Source organism: Oncorhynchus mykiss, chromosome 3 (genome assembly GCF_057628025.1).
Source record: "Oncorhynchus mykiss isolate SJ-2025 chromosome 3, ASM5762802v1, whole genome shotgun sequence".
In the NCBI taxonomy this organism is placed as follows: Eukaryota; Metazoa; Chordata; class Actinopteri; order Salmoniformes; family Salmonidae; genus Oncorhynchus; species Oncorhynchus mykiss.
Window position 1 is genome coordinate 21,864,766 of NC_143024.1, and position 20,235 is coordinate 21,885,000.

The 20,235-nt window shown below is 46.9% G+C and overlaps 1 protein-coding gene across 1 annotated transcript in view; it reads left to right on the plus strand.

Annotated features, from left to right (window-relative positions):
- The window catches only part of grin2db (glutamate ionotropic receptor NMDA type subunit 2D b), a 121,088-nt gene that overhangs the window by 37,492 nt on the left and 63,361 nt on the right, over window positions 1-20,235 (plus strand). Inside the window, exons 3-8 of the mRNA XM_090224934.1 lie at window positions 1,079-1,345; window positions 5,782-6,110; window positions 9,105-9,219; window positions 16,142-16,347; window positions 17,262-17,427; window positions 20,097-20,235. The exon at window positions 20,097-20,235 is cut by the window's right edge and continues 15 nt beyond it. Coding sequence (XP_090081060.1) covers window positions 1,079-1,345; window positions 5,782-6,110; window positions 9,105-9,219; window positions 16,142-16,347; window positions 17,262-17,427; window positions 20,097-20,235 — 1,222 coding nt within the window. The remainder of the gene's footprint in view (window positions 1-1,078; window positions 1,346-5,781; window positions 6,111-9,104; window positions 9,220-16,141; window positions 16,348-17,261; window positions 17,428-20,096) is intronic.

Genomic DNA, 20,235 nt, shown 5'->3' on the forward strand with positions numbered 1-20,235 from the left:
TTGAGAGAGAGAGAGAGAGAGAAAGAGAGGGGGTTGCGTTATTTACAGTATATGTGTGTAAATTAAAACGTTTCAGACATGCATCCTGCCTAGTAGCTAGAAAAAACAACACCAATACATTTGTTTTTACAAATAACTGTTTAACTCCTGAGGAATGCATTCAAACCTCTTTGATGCCCTTCCTTTGAAGACCCCCCCCCCACACACACACACACACACTCCCATCTAAATGTAATCCAAATCTGTGGAAAAGACTAGATCCAGCGGTCATTGGAGACTTCACTCAACAATCATCTTCTGTGTTTTAGCCTGCTTTTACTCTACCACTGTAGCCGTCCCATGAAAACTTCAACCCCCAGTATGCCTCTTCACCCTGAACAGACATCGGATAGTCATGGGAGTTGTAGTTCTTTGTAGAGATGGTCTGTGTGTAGATTGATGAGGCACAATTTTTATTTAATCCATTTGAGAAAAAAGCTGTAATGTAACAAAACGTGGAAAATGTCAACGGGTTGAATATTTCAGAAGGCAGTGTAGATCTAGGATCAGCTGACTGTCTCTAAATCCTTACCTTAAAAGACATCATATCCTGCTAGATCTGGATTGATGAATGTTAACAATTCTTCAAAAATAGTTAATGGGTTAGGGATTGCGATAATATGGCATGCTAACATATTTGCTATTCAATTTACCAGTGAGGCTTATTCTAAACACCTTTGGGCTGCATTCTGGCTCTGGGCAGAGTTTACCCATAGACACATATCTACACTGTAGGATCAGTTTACCCAACCCAAATCCTAACCAAATCAGAACCCCAGAAAACCCCTTCATCCTCAATGCTGGGTTGTGTTCAGAAGGTGTAAAACGGGAGACAACGCTGTGAAACGGAGGTATTACAGGGGTCCCGTTCAGTGATAAAAAAACAACAGCAACGTGTTGAGCTGTTTTGAAGTGGAGAAGGTGCTCTACTCCTAGACCTCCTAGAGGAAAGCTGATGTTGTGCTTCCTGTTTGGCAGCGTTCTGTCCCGTGTGCTTGCCTGTGTCTATAGAACTTTAAGGTGTGCTCCTCTACTGCAGGAGTCAGGCTCCATCTTCCTCCAGTTCAGCTCATCCACCAGCCTCCAGCTGGAGGTCATCTTCAAAATACTAGAGGAGTACGACTGGACCACCTTCTCAGTGGTGTCCACCCGTCACCATGGCTACCAGGACTTCCTGTCGGTGGTGGACGGCCTGACGGACGGCTCGTTCATCGGCTGGGAGAAGAAGAGCGTGGTCATGCTGAACGTGACGGACGACCCGGGAGGGGCACGCACGCGCAGGCTGCTCAAGGAGAACGAGGCGCAGGTGAGACAGGGGGGAGGGAGGGGGGGAGGGGGAGAAAAGGGGGAGGAAGTGTTACTGAGTGGCCATGAGACTCCATGTGGCTGGCTGGGTTGGCTGGGTTCCTCCTCCTTCTTCCTCTCTCCCTCTGTCCCTGTGGCTCTCTCTCCTCTCTCTCCTCTATCCCTCTGTTCTTCTCATCACTCCATCCCTTCATGACTAGTGTGTGCCCGTTCTTTCTCTCTCCCTTTGCTCCTTCATTCTATTTTCCTTTCTTTTCAAAACTGTCTCTCAAGCTGAATTCCTCCCTCCCTCCTTCATTCTCCCTCTCTCCGCAGCATGTCTCTTTGCCTGTAGACATACTGAACACCACTGCTCTCTGTTGGGTTGGTTCAGTCTGGGTCTCAGTGTCTCAAATGTCTCAGCATGGCCACTGCAGCTCTGTCTCCCTGTGTGTGTGTGTGTGTGTGTGTGTGTGTGTGTGTGTGTGTGTGTGTGTGTGTGTGTGTGTGTGTGTGTGTGTGTGTGTGTGTGTGTGTGTATGTGTGTGTGTGTGTATGTGTGTGTGTGTGTGTATTGGATTGGATTCCTTAGGCTCCTCTCGGCTGGTGTCACTGTTAATATAACATAGTGCCCGCAGCGGGCTGCCTATGCGCAGTGCATTAACCCTAACCCTCCCCTTTTCTCTGCTTCTCTCCCCTCCCTTATTGCTCTCTCTCATCCCTCCTCTGCCTTCCCCTCTCTCTTCACCCACTCTCTCTCCTTTTCTCGCTGTGTTTCCCCTCTCTTTCTCGCTCTCCCAGTGATAATCAGTGCTTGTGTCTGTCTGCTCAGTGACAGTGTGTGTTTGCATTAAAGACTCTATCTGCTTCTGTCCCTTTTTTTTCCTGCTGTTCTCTCTCAATGTGTATTCAACAGTGTGTGGGGCTAACGCAGGTGCACAGGATCCATTTCCACTTAAATAGCTCTCTCTTTCTCCCCCTCTCTTTCTGCTTCTGCCTCTGCTTATTTGTCTTTATATCCATTTCGCTCTCTCTCTTCCTCTCCATTTCTCTCTCTCTCTCTCTCTCTCTCTCTCTCTCTCTCGCCCCTCTCTCTCTCTCGCCCCCCTCTCTCTCTCTCTCTCTCTCTCTCTCTCTCTCTCTCTCTCTCTCTCTCTCTCTCTCTCTCTCCAATTCACTGGAGGTTTATTGGCATCCGGGCTGGATTGTTTTGCCAAGCCATTACAGTTCAAAATTCAATGAAGGCACAATTCTCAAAATTCTTAATTCTCTGTCTCCTCCACTCCCTTCATCCCTGCCTCTCTCTATAACTATTTTTCCTTCCTCTGTCCTTATCTATTCTACCCTATACTAAACCCCTCCCCTTTCTCCCATTCTGCTAGTCCCCCTCTCCCCTTTCTCTCCCAGTATCTGTCAGCATTTCACTTAACCGTGTTTCCCCTATCTCACCCCCTTAAAACCTTCTCCACCCTGTTTCTCCCTTCCTCAGCAATTGTGGCATTGTTGGAGAGATCTACTGTGCTCTCGTCCTCCCTCTCTCTCTCCATCCATCCCTCCCTATCGCTCTCTCTTTCTCTCCTTCTCTCTCTCTCCATCCATCCCTCCCTATCGCTCTCTCTTTCTCTCCTTCTCTCTCTCCATCCATCCCTCCCTTTCGCTCTCTCTTTCTCTCTTCTCTCTCTCTCTATCCATCCCTCCCTATCGCTCTCTCTTTCTCTCCTTCTCGCTCTCTCCATCCATCCCTCCCTATCGCTCTCTCTTTCTCTCCTTCTCTCTCTCTCCATCCATCCCTCCCTATCGCTCTCTTTCTCTCCTTCTCTCTCTCTCCATCCATCCCTCCCTTTTGCTCTCTCTCTCCCCATCCATCCATCCCTCTCTATCGCTCTCTCTTTCTCTCCTTCTCTCTCCCCATCCATCCATCCCTCCCTATCGCACACTCTCTCTTTCTCTCCTTCTCTCTCTCTCCATCCATCCCTCCCTATCGCTCTCTCTTTCTCTCCCTCTCTCTCTCCATCCATCCCTCCCTTTCGCTCTCTCTTTCTCTCCTTCTCTCTCTCTCCATCCATCCCTCCTTTCGCTCTCTCTTTCTCTCCTTCTCTCTCTCTCCATCCATCCCTCCCTATCGCTCTCTCTTTCTCTCCTTCTCTCTCTCTCCATCCATCCCTCGCTATCGCTCTCTCTTTCTCTCCTTCTCTCTCTCTCCATCCATCCCTCCCTTTCACTCTCTCTTTCTCTCCTTCTCTCTCTCTCCCTACTCCCCTGCTGTTACTATATATCTTATCTCCCCAGGGCCTGATTTTACCAAAATATGTCTGCCTCTTTTTTCTCTTCTCCCCCATCCCCCATCCCCCATCACTTCCCTCTCTCATCCCCCCTTTTCTCCCACGAGTGACTAATCTGCTTGATACTTCCCTTCTCAATACTGTACTCCATTCTCTCTCTCCCTCTCTCCCCCATCTCTCCCCCTCCCTCCCTATCTCCCAAGACTCTGCTGCTTTTAATTACATATGTCAGCGTTTAACCTCTCCCATTTTCCCTCAGGTGTGTTTGCTCTTTAGACCCCCTCCCTTCTCTCATTCTCCCCATCCCTCTGTCTCTCTCTCTACCCCCCACTGTCATATTGTCTCCCTCCTTCGTCATGCTCAAACTCATTAACACATATGTGTCATCTCCTACTGTCTGTCATTAGTATGCTCATAAACACAGCAGTAACATCAGCTCTTACTTCTCTCCTTACTCCTCCTGCCTTCTCCCCCTCCTCCTGTCTTCTCCTGTCTTCTCCCCCTCCTCCTTACTCCTCCTGTCTTCCCCATCCTCCTTACCCCTCCTGTCTTCTCCTGTCTTCTCCCCCTCCCCCTTACTCCTCCTGTCTTCTCCCCCTCCTCCTTACTCCTCCTGTCTTCTCCCCCTCCTCCCTACTCCTCCTGTCTTCTCCCCCTCCCCCTTACTCCTCCTGTCTTCCCCCCTCCTCCTTACTCCTCCTGTCTTCTCCCCTCCTCCTTACTCCTCCTGTCTTCTCCCCCTCCTTACTCCTCCTGTCTTCTCCCCCTCCTCCTTACTCCTCCTGTCTTCTCCATCCTCCTTACTCCTCCTGTCTTCCCCATCCTCCTTACCCCCACTGTCTTCTCCTGTCTTCTCCCCCATCCTCCTTACTCCCCCTGTCTTCTCCCCATCCTCCTTACCCCTCCTGTCTTCTCCCCCTCCTTCTTACTCCTCCTGTCTTCTCCCCCTCCTTCTTACTCCTCCTGTCTTCCCCATCCTCCTTACTCCTCCTTTCTTCTCCCCCTCCCCTTTACTCCTCCTGCCTTCTCCCCCTCCTCCTGTCTTCTCCTGTCTTCTCCCCCTCCCCCTTACTCCTCCTGTCTTCTCCCCCTCCTCCTTACTCCTCCTGTCTTCTCCCCCTCCTCCCTACTCCTCCTGTCTTCTCCCCCTCCCCCTTACTCCTCCTGTCTTCTCCCCCTCCTCCTTACTCCCCCTTTCTTCTCCCCATCCTCCTTACTCCTCCTGTCTTCCCCATCCTCCTTACTCCTCCTGTCTTCCCCATCCTCCTTACTCCTCCTTTCTTCTCCCCCTCCCCTTACTCCTCCTGTCTTTTCCCCCTCCTCCTTACTCCTCATGTCTTCCCACCCTCCTCCTTACTCCTCCTGTCTTCTCCCCCTCCTCCTTACTCCTCCTGTCTTCTCCCCCTCCTCCTTACTCCTCCTGTCTTCTCCCCATCCTCCTTACTCCTCCTGTCTTCCCCATCCTCCTTACCCCCCCTGTCTTCTCCCCCCTCCTTACCCCTCCTGTCTTCTCCCCCTCCTCCTTACTCCTCCTGTCTTCTCCCCCTCCTCCTTCCTCCTCCTGTCTTCTCCCCCTCCTCCTTACTCCTCCTGTCTTCCCCCTCCTCCATACTCCTTCTGCCTTCTCCCACCTTCTCCCCCTCCTCCTTACTCCTCCTGTCTTCCCCCTCCCCCTTACTCCTCCTGCCATCTCTCCCTCCTGTCCTCCTTCAGCTTCTATCCTTTAACCCTCACCTCACTAGTTAGTATAGCTTTGTCTTTCATCTATAGGAGAGTCTTGTTGCTCCTTCCTTCCCTCTCTCTCTCTCTCTCTCTCTCTCTCTCTATCTCTATCTCTCTGCCTCCCTCCATATCCCATGGCCCTAATCTCACTACATAACCTGTATATCTCTCCTCTCCTCTTCCCCTCCTCTAGCAACCTCTGTCTCTCCATCTCTCCCTCCCCTTCCTCCTATCTGTCTCCCTTGACCCTTGGCCTTTACGTATATCACTATTGTATATGTCTGTCTCCCCCTCCTCCCCTGTATTCTACTCCTCCAGGTAGTCTGCTGTTCTGCCCCTCGCCCTCGCCCTCTCTCTCTCCAGCCTTCTGTCTCTCTCTCTCCCTGTCTCCCCTTATCTCACGATGTACCCATGTATCTCCCCTCTCATCCTCCCCTGTATTCCCCTCCACCAGGTACGTCTGCTCTACTGTTCCCAGGAGGAGGCCGAGCTGGTGTTTAAAGCAGCCTGGGCCGCGGGTCAGGCTGGACCCTCTCACATGTGGTTCGCTGTGGGGCCAGCCCTGTCCGGCCTTGGCATGGAGGGTCTCCCCAGGGCCCTGTTCGCCGTGCGTCCGCAGGGCTGGAAGGACAAGCCCCGCATGAGGATCGCCCGGGGCGTGTCCATACTGACCCACGGGGCGGTGGCACTGCGCCGCGACTATGGGGCCTCCGGAGGGCCAAACTTTGTCACCAACTGCATGACGGAATCCAATCAAACACACAGGGTGCGGGGCAGGATGAGGTGAGGGGGGAGGAGGGATGGATGGATAGAGGAAAAGGGGGAGCATGGGAGGTGGTTGGGGTGAGGGTGAAGAGGACAAGCCCTGCGTAGGGCAGCATGTAGCCTAGTGGTTAAGAGCATTGGGCCAATAACCAAAAGCTTGCAGGATCAAATCCCCAAGCCAACTAGGGGAACAATATGTGCCCTCGAAAATGGCACTTTAACCTAATTGCTCCTGTAAATCACTCTTTTTTTAAAGGGGATTAGGTATGCAAATAGAAGATACAGCCAAATGGAGAAGATAAAGAACAGGAAAAGCAACCGATGACAGATAGCACCTTACGTACTGCTGCCTGCTGTTCACTGGCTGGAACTGCATCCTACTAGGATTCTCTCTGATGATTCTCTCTGATGATCTATTGTCATAGATCTAAATACACTGGGATGACATGATGATGCAACGGTCATAAAAACTGTCTTGTCTTATTAACAAAATACGTTGAGATTGCGCAAGGCCCCCGGGGATACAGGTGTGTCACTTCAAAGATCCACACTGACCACTCTGATGTTTGGTAATGTCTGACAAATTGTGGTCTGGCAGTACTATTTGCTTAATATCTGCAGACCTTTACATGGCCCAGCAGGGGTGTCATGTACCCCAAAAATTAGAGGGGGCACAAATGACTAAAAGATGGCTGGGGGGGGTGGTCCGGAGGGGGGCTAGGTCCCTCGTCCTGAAGTTGGAGAATTTAGAATTTTTCAAATACCTGAAAATGCTTTTTCCTGCAATCCAAAGCCATAATCATTATGCTTAATTATATGTAATATATATATATATATATATATATATATATATATATATATATATATATATATATATATATCAACCACGAGTGGTTGAAAAATGAGTTTTAATGACTCCAACCTAAGTGTTTGTACACTTCTGACTTCAACTGTATATATATATATATATATATATATATATATATATATATATACAGTTGAAGTCAGAAGTGTACAAACACTTAGGTTGAAGTCATTAAAACTCATTTTTCAACCACTCCACACATTTCTGGTTAACAAATAATAGTTTTTGCAAGTCGGATAGGACATCTACTTTGTGCATGACAAAAGTAATGTTTCCAACAATTGTTTACAGACAGATTATTTCACTTATAATTCACTGTATCACAATTCCAGTGGGTCAGAAGTTTACATACACTAAGTTGACTGTGCCTTTAAACAGCTTGGAAAATTCCAAATTCCAAATTCCATGGCTTTAGAAGTTCTGATAGGCTAATTGACATCATTTGAGTCAATTGGAGGTGTACCTGTGGATGTATTTCAAGGCCTACCTTCAAATTCAGTGCCTCTTTGCTTGACATCATGGGAAAATCCAAAGAAATCTGCCAAGACCTCAGAAAATAAATTGTAGACCTCCACAAGTCTGGTTCATCCTTGGGAGCAATTTCCAAATGTCTGAAGGTGCCACGTTCATTTGTACAAACAATAGTACACAAGTTTAAACACCATGGGACCATGCAGCCGTCATACCGCTCAGGAAGGAGACGTGTTCTGTCTCCTAGAGATGAACGTACTTTGGTGCAAAAAGTGCAAATCAATCCCAGAACAACAGCAAAGGACCTTGTGAAGATGCTGGAGGAAACAGGTACAAAATGATCTAAACCTACAGTAAAACGAGTCCTATATCGACACAACCTGAAAGGTCGCTCAGCAAGGAAGAAGCCGCTGCTCAAAAGACAGACTATGGTTTGCAACTGCACATGGGGACAAAGATCGTACTGGAGAAATGTCCTCTGGTCTGATGAAACAAAAATAGAACAGTTTGGCCATATTGACCATCGTTATGTTTGGAGGAAAAAGGAGGGCACTTGCAAGCCGAAGAACACCATCCCAACTGTTGTGGGGGTGCTTTGCTGCAGGAGGGGCTGGTGCACTTCACAAAATAGATGGCTTCATGAGGAAGGAAATGATGTGTTATGTGTTATTATTTAGCTTGGTTGCAGATGGGTCTTCCAAATGGACAATGACCCCAAGCATACTTCTAAAGTTGTGGCAAAATGGCTTAAGGACAACAAAGTCAAGGTATTGGAGTTGCCATCACAAAGCCCTGACCTCAATCCTACCCAAAATGTGTGGGCAGAACTGAAAAAGCGTGCGCAAGCAAGGAGGCCTACAAACCTGACTCAGTTACACCAGCTCTGTCAGGAGGAATGGGCCAAAATTCCCCCAACGTATTGTGGAAAGCTTGTGGAAGGCTACCCAAAATGTTTGACCCTAGTTAAACAATTTAAAGGCAATGCTGCCAAATACTAATTGAGTGTATGTAAACTTCTGACAGACTGGGAATGTGATGGAAGAAATAAAAGCTGAAATAAATCATTCTCTCTACTATTATTCTGACATTTCACATTCTTAAAATATAGTGGTGATCCTAACTGACCTAAGACAGGGAATTTTTACTCAGATTAAATGTCAGGAATTGTGAAAAACTGAGTTGAAATGTATTTGGCTAAGGAGTATGTAAACTAATGACTTCAACTGTATATATTTATGCATACAGTATCTAAGCATACCTCTTGAACTGTCTGTATCCTTCTGAATGGTGTTTTCTTTAAGAAACTAAGTATGCTTCTATGCATCTTTGCTTAAATTGAAAGGAATGTGAGGGTTATTCAGTACATTTAGTAATTGCTTGCTTTTCTAAAGTCTATCAACCTTGCCAGCAGGCGTGCCAGCCAAGATAGTTAGGTAAGCTAGCTTAACTTGATGAACAGCCTGAAATGGCTTATTGGGAGCTAGTTATGAGATTGGGAACCTATCTGGGTTTACAGAGAATTACAGAGAAAAAACAAACATTTTTAACTTTCATATTTTTTTTAAGATGCGAAATCTGAGGGGGCAGTTCATCTGTGGCCCAGAAGTCTCACTCACTGCACCGTCTGACTCTCTTTCTCCCTCCCCCTCACCCCGCCCCCTGTCTCCCAATGTCAGGTATTTCAGCAACATCACGTTGGGTGGCAGAGACTACTCTTTCGACAGTGACGGTTACCTGGCCAACCCCGTCCTAGAAGTAATCTCCTATACACCTGGCAAAGGCTGGGAGGATGTAAGGACCTTACATTACTTCTGTTGTTGTGACTGTGACAGGCATCACTTCCTGTTGTTGTGCAGTGACAGGCATCACTTCCTGTTGTTGTGACTGTGACAGGCATCACTTCTTGTTGTTGTGCAGTGACAGGCATGGCTCCATTTAGGGCCATTTGGTTGTAAACCTTGTCAACAAGCACAATATAAACTTAACAGCAAGCAAGGGCAGGTCACAGAGGTTTGTGTTCATGTAAAGTTCACTGTGGTTATCCGTGCCTGAGGTGGGGACGAGACTGACCGCTGATCGTTTGGCCTCTTTCTTTCTTCCTGCTGCGTGTGTTGACTTTCTCTTGTCTCTTTGAGTTTTAGCATCTCCTCGCTGACGTTCAATATAGCCAACACGCACGCGCATACGCACACACACACACACAAACACACCCACGTTATCCATGGTTGTTATTTTCTTCTAGTTTAAGTTTTCACTGCTTCCTTTGTCTGAGCTTCTCCTCTCGACAGCTGAACTTCTCCCTTTATTCTCAAACAATGACACCCGATGTCTCCATAAGCACTGTACAATCTCCATACACTAGTTGTCAGTCAGTCTCCCTTTATATCTGTTTGTGTCCTGGTATGCTGCAGTGTGCTTGGATGATGGTCTTTGGTTGGTAAAAACTTCAAACGCTGATCTGGTCTGGTTGTTGGTTCATTGGGTTGTTGCTTATTCTCATTTAAATGGCAGCAGATCCCAGCTCCTGGAGACTGTGTCTGTCTGTCTGTCTGTCTGTCTGTCTGTCTGTCTGTCTGTCTGGTGCTGCTTGCCTCAGTGCCTGCTAATAAACAAGTATGTTCAGTAGGTAATTAGTGTGAGTGTGTTGCACACCTCCATCTATATTAGAGGTGTTAGCCATGAGGATTCCATAGGTACATCTAGCCTCAACCTATATTAGAGGTGTTAGCCATGACAGGATTCCATAGGTACATCTAGCCTCAACCTATATTAGAGGTGTTAGCCATGACAGGTTTCCATAGGTACATCTAGCCTCAACCTATATTAGAGGTGTTAGACATGAGGATTCCATAGGTACATCTAGCCTCAACCTATATTAGAGGTGTTAGCCATGACAGGTTTCCATAGGTACATCTAGCCTCAACATGTATTAGAGGTGTTAGCCATGACAGGATTCCATAGGTACATCTAGCCTCAACCTATATTAGAGGTGTTAACCATGACAGGATTCCATAGGTACATCTAGCCTCAACCTATATTAGAGGTGTTAGCCATGACAGGATTCCCTAGGTACATCTAGCCTCAACCTATATTAGAGGTGTTAGCCATGACAGGATTCCCTAGGTACATCTAGCCTCAACCTATATTAGAGGTGTTAGCCATGACAGGATTCCATAGGTACATCTAGCCTCAACCTATATTAGAGGTGTTAGCCATGACAGGTTTCCATAGGTACATCAAGCTTCCTGCTGCTCAGCAGACAGGAGCTAAGTAACAATGTAGTCTACATGTAGTGATGCAAACCTACATCTGTCCTACAGCCTCTCTGTTCTCCTCCCTGGTTGGTTGGATGGCTGATTGGTTGGTTGGTAGGTTGGGCTCGTTTAAAGGGCAGACAACAGCCTGTTGAGCCGTGGCCTGTGTGTGACGTTAGAAGGAAAACACCTGAGCAGGACGTGAGAGAACATAAAAGACAACTAGCCTGACATGACACCTACTGCTTTGCCTCATTAGCATCTGGCTCCTGGAGCTAGCGTAGCTGCGCTGTGCCGTGGGGTGTGTGTGTGTGTGTTTGTGTGTATGCGTAGCCCGCTACATCGCTACTGACATGTCATGCATATTTTATAAAGCTGTGTTTTGTTCAGAAACCCATAATACCAGCCCCTGTCACCTGTTGGAGATGTGCTGTTTTCTGTTTAATACTGCAGGGTTTTACCGCTGTCACTATCAGTGAGGAGGGAGACGCTCAGAATGCTCTTCGTAAAACACACACACCGTCTTCCATCCCACACATCTACATTCCGCCACACAGACACACACACACACACACACACACACACACACACGCACACACACACACACACACACACACAGTGGTGGATCTCAGCCTCCTGCTGATTGTAACAGTCCACCAGAGTCCAGTTTCAGCGTGTTGTAACATGCTGACTTCTGCCATTTCCTTTGAAACCCTTTCAATTAGGAGCTCTGCACTGCCCCTCAGTCTTAGAGCAAACCCAGGAGAAGACACACACATACACACACACAGACACACACACATACACACACACAGACAGACCCACATACACACACACATATTCCTATATTCCTACATACTGTATACATACACAATTATAGTACGCACACACACCACACACACACACACACACCACACATACACATATACACACACACACCACTCACACACACACATACACACCCGTATATTCCTAAAAACACATACACACACACAAAGCGGATAAGACACCTCTATATGCCTATTCTGCACATCCACGCTGTTGGCTCTCACTGAATATTTAATGTTCTCTTTACAATAACTGCACCATTACCTAGCACACGGGAGGGGAGCACCCAGCTCTGGCTTAGAACACAGAAACACTGCAGAACACTGCTAAACATTACCTAGCACCCGGGAGGGGAGCACCCAGCTCTGGCTTAGAACACAGAAACACTGCAGAACACTGCTAAACATTACCTAGCACCCGGGAGGGGAGCACCCAGCTCTGGCTTAGAACACAGAAACACTGCAGAACACTGCTAAACATTACCTAGCACCCGGGAGGGGAGCACCCAGCTCTGGCTTAGAACACAGAAACACTGCAGAACACTGCTAAACATTACCCAGCACTAACACTGCTCTCCTGTCCTCTGTAGGAGCAACACTGCTAAACATTACCCAGCACTAACACTGCTCTCCTGTCCTCTGTGGGAGCAACACTGCTAAACATTACTCAGCACTAACACTGCTCTACTGTCCTCTGTAGGAGCAACACTGCTAAACATTACCCAGCACTAACACTGCTCTCCTGTCCTCTGTGGGAGCAACACTGCTAAACATTACCCAGCACTAACACTGCTCTCCTGTCCTCTGTAGGAGCAACACTGCTAAACATTACCCAGCACTAACACTGCTCTCCTGTCCTCTGTAGGAGCAACACTGCTAAACATTACCCAGCACTAACACTGCTCTCCTGTCCTCTGTAGGAGCAACACTGCTAAACATTACCCAGCACTAACACTGCTCTCCTGTCCTCTGTGGGAGCAACACTGCTAAACATTACCCAGCACTAACACTGCTCTACTGTCCTCTGTAGGAGCAACACTGCTAAACATTACCCAGCACTAACACTGCTCTCCTGTCCTCTGTGGGAGCAACACTGCTAAACATTACCCAGCACTAACACTGCTCTCCTGTCCTCTGTGGGAGCAACACTGCTAAACATTACTCAGCACTAACACTGCTCTCCTGTCCTCTGTAGGAGCAACACTGCTAAACATTACCCAGCACTAACACTGCTCTCCTGTCCTCTGTAGGAGCAACACTGCTAAACATTACTCAGCACTAACACTGCTCTCCTGTCCTCTGTAGGAGCAACACTGCTAGGCTAGCACAGCAGCATTCACTATGGTACTGAACATTGTTTACATTATCAACAACCCAAAAAGTGCTGACACAGCTTGTTTCTACTAAAGAAACACTGCACAAGGGGTTTTGAACGTTTCTGATTATCGTTGAGCCCTTTTTTCCTTTAAAATCATATTTTATTTTAGACATGTTTTCTTTATGTACACCTTCACGGAACAGTTTTTCTTGGGAGCGTATAGGTTTTGTGGACTTTTAATTGTTTTCTCCTATTGAACTCAACCTTAATCTTTATATATCTGTCCTGCAGCTGATCTAGTGGCTGGTTTATGTACTTAAAGTTATTCAGTCAGAACATCAGCTTGGTACACTATATTCAATCCCAGGCTACAGTACTCCTTTTCCAGATCACTGCACTCAATAGTGGCAAGACAAAGACTTTAGATCTGTTGAAAGACCTCAGTCTGAAGGGGAACACTGTTGTTCAGTTCTAGTGTGAGGTCTTCTTTATGTGTCTCTCGTTGCTTAAATTGGAATAACTCTTTATGGCATTGTGTGGTTTACCGCTATCTCAATACCCCTGGTTTGGTTGGTGGTTGGTGTGTGTGTGTGTGTGTGTGTGTGTGTGTGTGTGTGTGTGTGTGTGTGTGTGTGTGTGTGTGTGTGGGTGTGTGTGTGTGTGTGTGTGTGTGTGTGTGTGTGTGTGTGTGTGTGTGTGTGTGTGTGTGTGTTTGCGTTTGAGAGAATCCTGGGTCTGAATATTCTCTTCCTGTCTGTTGACTGTCCGTTGACTGTAGGTTTCGTCTGAGGGGGATGTGGTTGAGAGAATCCTGGGTCTGAATATTCTCTTCCTGTCTGTTGACTGTCCGTTGACTGTCCGTTGACTGTCCGTTGACTGTAGGTTTCGTCTGAGGGGGATGTGGTTGAGAGAATCCTGGGTCTGAATGTTCTCTTCCTGTCTGTTGACTGTCCGTTGACTGTCCGTTGACTGTCTGTTGACTGTCCGTTGACTGTCCGTTGACTGTCCGTTGACTGTAGGTTTCGTCTGAGGGGGATGTGGTTGAAACGCTGTCAGACCTGTTGTTTCTTTACTCACTGGTTCACATATAGTACAGTACAATATAATAAACTGGATGGCATTCTCACTGGTTCACATATAGTACAGTACAATATAATAAACTGGATGGCAATCTCACTGGTTCACATATAGTACAGTACAATATAATAAACTGGATGGCACACTCACTGGTTCACATATAGTACAGTACAATATAATAAACTGGATGGCATTCTCACTGGTTCACATATAGTACAGTACAATATAATAAACTGGATGGCATTCTCACTGGTTCACATATAGTACAGTACAATATAATAAACTGGATGGCATTCTCACTGGTTCACATATAGTACAGTACAATATAATAAACTGGATGGCATTCTCACTGGTTCACATATAGTACAGTACAATATAATAAACTGGATGGCACACTCACTGGTTCACATATAGTACAGTACAATATAATAAACTGGATGGCATTCTCACTGGTTCACATATAGTACAGTACAATATAATAAACTGGATGGCACACTCACTGGTTCACATATAGTATAGTACAATATAATAAACTGGATGGCATTCTCACTGGTTCACATATAGTACAGTACAGTATAATAAACTGGATGGCATTCTCACTGGTTCACATATAGTACAGTACAATATAATAAACTGGATGGCATTCTCACTGGTTCACATATAGTACAGTACAATATAATAAACTGGATGGAATTCTCACTGGTTCACATATAGTACAGTACAATATAATAAACTGGATGGCACACTCACTGGCGATTTTAGCATGTAAATCTTGGTGGTGGTGGGGGGGGGGGGGGGGGGGGGGGATGTAATGTGGGATGTATGCCAGCAAAGCCACTACACAACACAACACTGAACAATACATGAATTGCACTATAACGGTGACAAATGATGCCCACAAACTGTTAGGGCCTACATAAAGCTGTCCCAACAGCAGAGTCCCAACATCTTACCACTTTTACACCTGGCAATCAGCGGAGCCTTGTCTGGCAGCGAAACAGTTTATTCAGCCTCATTTACTGCCTTTAAAAAAAATATTGCTGATATGGCTGACTTGCTTAAACAAAGGTGGTTTCTACTGACAATTGAGATGTACAGTACAACTATGGCATAAGCCGACGACAAGCAGATAAGAGGCAATGCGTAATTTCGATTATGACATTAATGAGCGAGCTAGGACGGACATAGTCAATATAACTATTTGTTCAGCACTTTTGAAATGAACAGCATCAGAATTCAGAACATGGGCCGTTCTTACAGCGTTCTCCCTGTACACCAAGTCAGAACCGTAGGATAGCTCTTACAATATTTAATGATTATATTTCTCAAAAACAGGTTATAGGCTAGATATGCACCACCAAGTCAAAACAGTAGGTGAAATCAATAGGTAAAAATAGACCAAATTATTAGGGTGAGGCACATGGACTAGTATCAACTTACTACACAACATACACTTAGTATTACTTTCTTAGCTACAGTATACATATCTCCCTGGCATATTACATCATTTAAGCAGCAGCATACAATACATTTTTGGATTCACCTTGCTGTGCTGTGTTCACTTGAACAGGAAGGTCGTTGCCCAACGTGGGCAAATTTTGTCATCAACATATGTCAACACAGTCTGTCATTCTCTGGATGCTTTCAAAACAACTGGGAACTGGAAGAAAGGATTTTCCAGTAGATTGTCGACGTGATTCATGATGATAACTGCTACCTAAGATTTTGAAAGTATGATGTTGACATGATCAGTCCAATCAAAGCTACTGTAGATATAACGTGATTTGATGTCATTTTATCTGTGGCCAATGACCCTGAGCCTTCTTGGATGGGCACTTCTAATATAACTCTATGGCAGCACCCAGGGGGCTAGAATTTTCTAGCTCTAGACATGGCGGTGACTTAGTGTTCCTATGAGTGACAGAACACTGAGCCAACCACGGCACAACGCTCCGTATTTTCTGCTGGCTTGCCCCACCACCACAGAAAGCACTAAGCTAGGCTGAAACACCTGCATTTTGAAGCTGACTTACTGAAGAAAACAAAAAAGAGACCATGTTCGTATGCGGCTTTATTAACTCAATAATATATATATTTTTTTACATTGTTTGCAAACTGATGTGTGACACGTATTAATGCCATTTCAAACAGGAAAGCTGTGACTGATGTGACAGGGGTTGGTTGATGGGAGTGTGTTTGTGTGTGTCCTGTCTAACCCACTCCCTTCTCTTTCCCAGGTAGGGATGTGGGAAAATGGTAAGTTGGATTTGGTTTATCCAGCGTGGTCGCGTTACGGTCCATTCCTCCAACCGCCTGATGGCGCCCAGCACCTGCGCGTGGTCACTCTGGAGGAACGTCCGTTTGTCATCGTGGAGCTGGCTGACGCCGCCTCCAACACCTGCATCAGAGACTCTGTACCCTGCCGACGACCCCTGAACGCCAGGTCAGAAGGCAGGGGTGATGGGTCAAATTAGACAATTATGTTCATGTCCAATACACAATAAAATACTTTCCTTACCCCGGGACACTTCATCAGGGGACTGTCCAGGGTCTTGGAGGACATAGTAAAATACGGATCATCCCCTAGTGACACACATACAGTACAGTGGCAACAAGACCCCCCTGGAGCCAAACACATCAGCAAAATGGAACTGTCGTTTTTCACAGATCGACCTTCATAATATCATGTGTCTCCAGTGTAATGATCACGTGGTGTCAACATATGACATAATCACTTTCATGGTGTATTGAACACAAACAAATCACATGTTAACCCTCCACTCTCCACATTACCTCTCATCCTTCTCGATCGTGTAGTGGTGAGTGTGAGCCCAGATGGTATATAGGGTTATATGTGATTCAGTTGAAGATATATGGGGGTTGAATTGGACACGAACACAATAGAGCTGCAGTAGAGGTCCACGCATCACGGTTCACCACCTCTAGGAAGGATGAGAACAATTATCATGTGGCAGCACAATTTGACTCTCACTTAAAGGCATAATCCATAACTGTGATTTCCTGTATGGAGTGTGACCCTGACTGAGGAAGAGATACATTCTTTGTCTTAAATATAACAACATATTTTAAATGTTATATATTCTCTCTCTCTCTAACTCTCTCTCTCACTCTCTCAATTTCATTCACTCACTCACTCACTCACTCACTCACTCACTCACTCACTCACTCACTCACTCACTCACTCACTCACTCACTCACTCACTCACTCACTCACTCCCCCACTCACTCACTCACTCCCCCCTCTCTCTCTCTCCCCCTCTCTCTCTCTCTTTCTCTCTCTCTCTCTCTCTCTCTCTCTCTCTCTCCTGCACCTCGTCTCCCTCTTCCTTCCTCCAGTATTCCTGTCCAGGATCCCCCAAAGAAACAGTGCTGTAAGGGCTTCTGCATCGACATCCTCAAACGATTGGCCAAAATCGTGGGTTTCACCTATGACCTCTACCTGGTGACCAATGGAAAGCACGGGAAGAAGATTGATGGAGTGTGGAACGGCATGATTGGAGAGGTCAGTAAAATGTGAATGATTGATTAGACATTGATTAGACATTGGTAGGCTACAGTACGTAGTTCTTCTTGACCATAATAGTTGTTGGGAAAAGGTCAAAGCTACTTTCCACAGCAGCTGTCGCCAGAGAGGAGAGGAGCACTGAGACAGCTGTCGCTAGAGAGGAGAGGAGCAGCTGTCGGCAGAGAGGAGAGGAGCACTGAGACAGCTATCGCCAGAGAGGAGAGGAGCACTGAGACAGCTGTCGCCAGAGAGGAGAGGAGCACAGAGACAGCTGTCGCCAGAGAGGAGAGGAGCACTGAGACAGCTGTCGCCAGAGAGGAGAGGAGCACTGAAACAGCTGTCGCCAGAGAGGAGAGGAGCACTGAGACAGCTGTCGCCAGAGAGGAGAGGAGCACTGAGACAGCTGTCGCCAGAGAGGAGAGGAGCACTGAGACAGCTGTCGCCAGAGAGGAGAGGAGCAGCTGTCACCAGAGAGGAGAGGAGCACTGAGACAGCTGTCGCCAGAGAGGAGAGGAGCACTGAAACAGCTGTCGCCAGAGAGGAGAGGAGCACTGAGACAGCTGTCGCCAGAGAGGAGAGGAGCAGCTGTCGCCAGAGAGGAGAGGAGCACTGAGACAGCTGTTGACAGAGAGGAGAGGAGCACTGAGACAGCTGTCGCCAGAGAGGAGAGGAGCACTGAGACAGCTGTCGCCAGAGAGGAGAGGAGCACTGAGACACACTGCATGCTGCCATTACAAATAACATTTGATTGATTGGATGGCTGATGATTGATGGATTATAGTGAGGTCACATGACTGAGGCCCTCTGGTTCAGAGGTCATGATATATTGAAGTTAAGGACCTCGTAAGGTGTTTTTTCTTCCTGGTTGGAAGGTCAGGCTTGCTGTTTCTGTGTGTTTCACTGTTGTATGACTATAGCTCTGCATGAGAATGTACGTGTATGTGTGTGTTGCTGTGTGTGTGTGTGTGTGTGTGTGTGTGTGTGTGTTTGTTGGCTGTGTATGTTCAAGCGTTCCCTGGCCTATGCTGTTGCCTCCGGGGCAACCAGTTAAGCGCTGGGTGTCGCATCAGTCGCAGACAGAGTTATGGGCTCTTAACCACAGCAGTCACAGACATACATTGTTTAGTAGACACACACACACACACACACACACACACATACACACAGGCACGCACTTACCCACAATTACATTTTATTCATTTTGCAGGCGCTCTTACCCAGAGTGATTTAGTGACACACAGAACACACTGAAGCACAGATGCACGCACGCAACATTGACAAGCATGTGCACACACAAACATACAAACAATGTTTTTTCTCTTTCTCTTCGCCCTTTGTCTTCCTCATAGACACAGACTGACACATGGTCACAGTCACAGACACCCCCTGGGTATTACAGCTCTTTTTCTGGCAGGCCCTCTGAGAGCTAAACAGGGAGCTGTTGTTTCTGGAATGTGTCCTGCACACACACACACACACACACACACACACACACACACACACACACACACACACACACACACACACACACACACACACACACACACACACACACACACACACACACGCATACCATACCGGCACACACACACACATACACACACACACACACACACACACACACACACACACACATACCAGCACATGCACATGCACATACACACACACACACACACACACACACACACTGTGAGCGAGTGGGACAGGGGGGTGATTTTTGATGGAAGTGTCCCGCTGCACCTCCTCAGGTCCCACGGGGAACGCTGGTACATCCTGGTTGTCATGGCAGCAGAAACAATCTCACTCCCTACTCTACTTCTTCTTTATCTGTCATCTTTATGACTTGAACCAGGGCCAATGGTGTCTGTTCACCTATATTCACATGCAAATGGTGAAGTGTGTTTTATTTTCTCAGATTAATTTCTGTCTTTTGATCAGATGTTTCAAAGCCTGCCGTTCTTTGATCAGGTAGCTAATCCAGAGACTTGAAGAGGGGAGTGTGTGTTGCATTGCTGCTCGCTCCCCCTTTTCTGCTGATAAACTCTGAAATGAGAAGGTGCTGTGTCTAAGGCAGATTAACATTTCACTTATTCAATCAGCCGACACAGCAGTTTTTGATTTAGATGGGGGGGGGGGGGCTAACTCACTTTGTGTGATGAAGAGATGCGTAGCAGGAGACACGTGGCTGGTGTTTACACTGTGTTGTAGCCCATTCAGCAGATTACATAAGGTGCTAACCCATATCTAGGGTCAGACAGGTTAAAGGTCAGGGATCATCAACTATATTCAGCCTCGGGTTGATTTGTTCTTGAGCGGATGGTCGGGGGGCAGTAACAGAATTGCAAATCATTTGTTGACTTGGGGGACCAAATAAAACCACACGCGGACCAAATTCGGGATGCAGGCCGCGAGTTGGGGAACCCTGTTATAGGTGTATGGACGAGGCGAAAGGGGATAGGCGTTGTTTTTATACCTGTGTTATAATAGTGTGTTTTGAGGCCAGTGTACCCCTCTATCTCTCTAAATGTAGTTTATCCTATAATAATGTGTTATAAGGCCTGTGTACCCCTCTATCTCTCTGACTGTAGTTTCTCCTATAATAATGTGTTATGTGGCCAGTGTACTCCTCTATCTCTCTGAATGTAGTTTCTCCTCCTGTCCATCAGGTGGTGGGACAGCGAGCAGATATGGCCATCGGATCCCTCACCATCAACGAGGAGAGGTCAGAGGTCGTGGACTTTTCCGTCCCCTTCGTGGAGACGGGCATCAGCGTCATGGTCTCCCGTAGCAACGGAACCGTCTCAC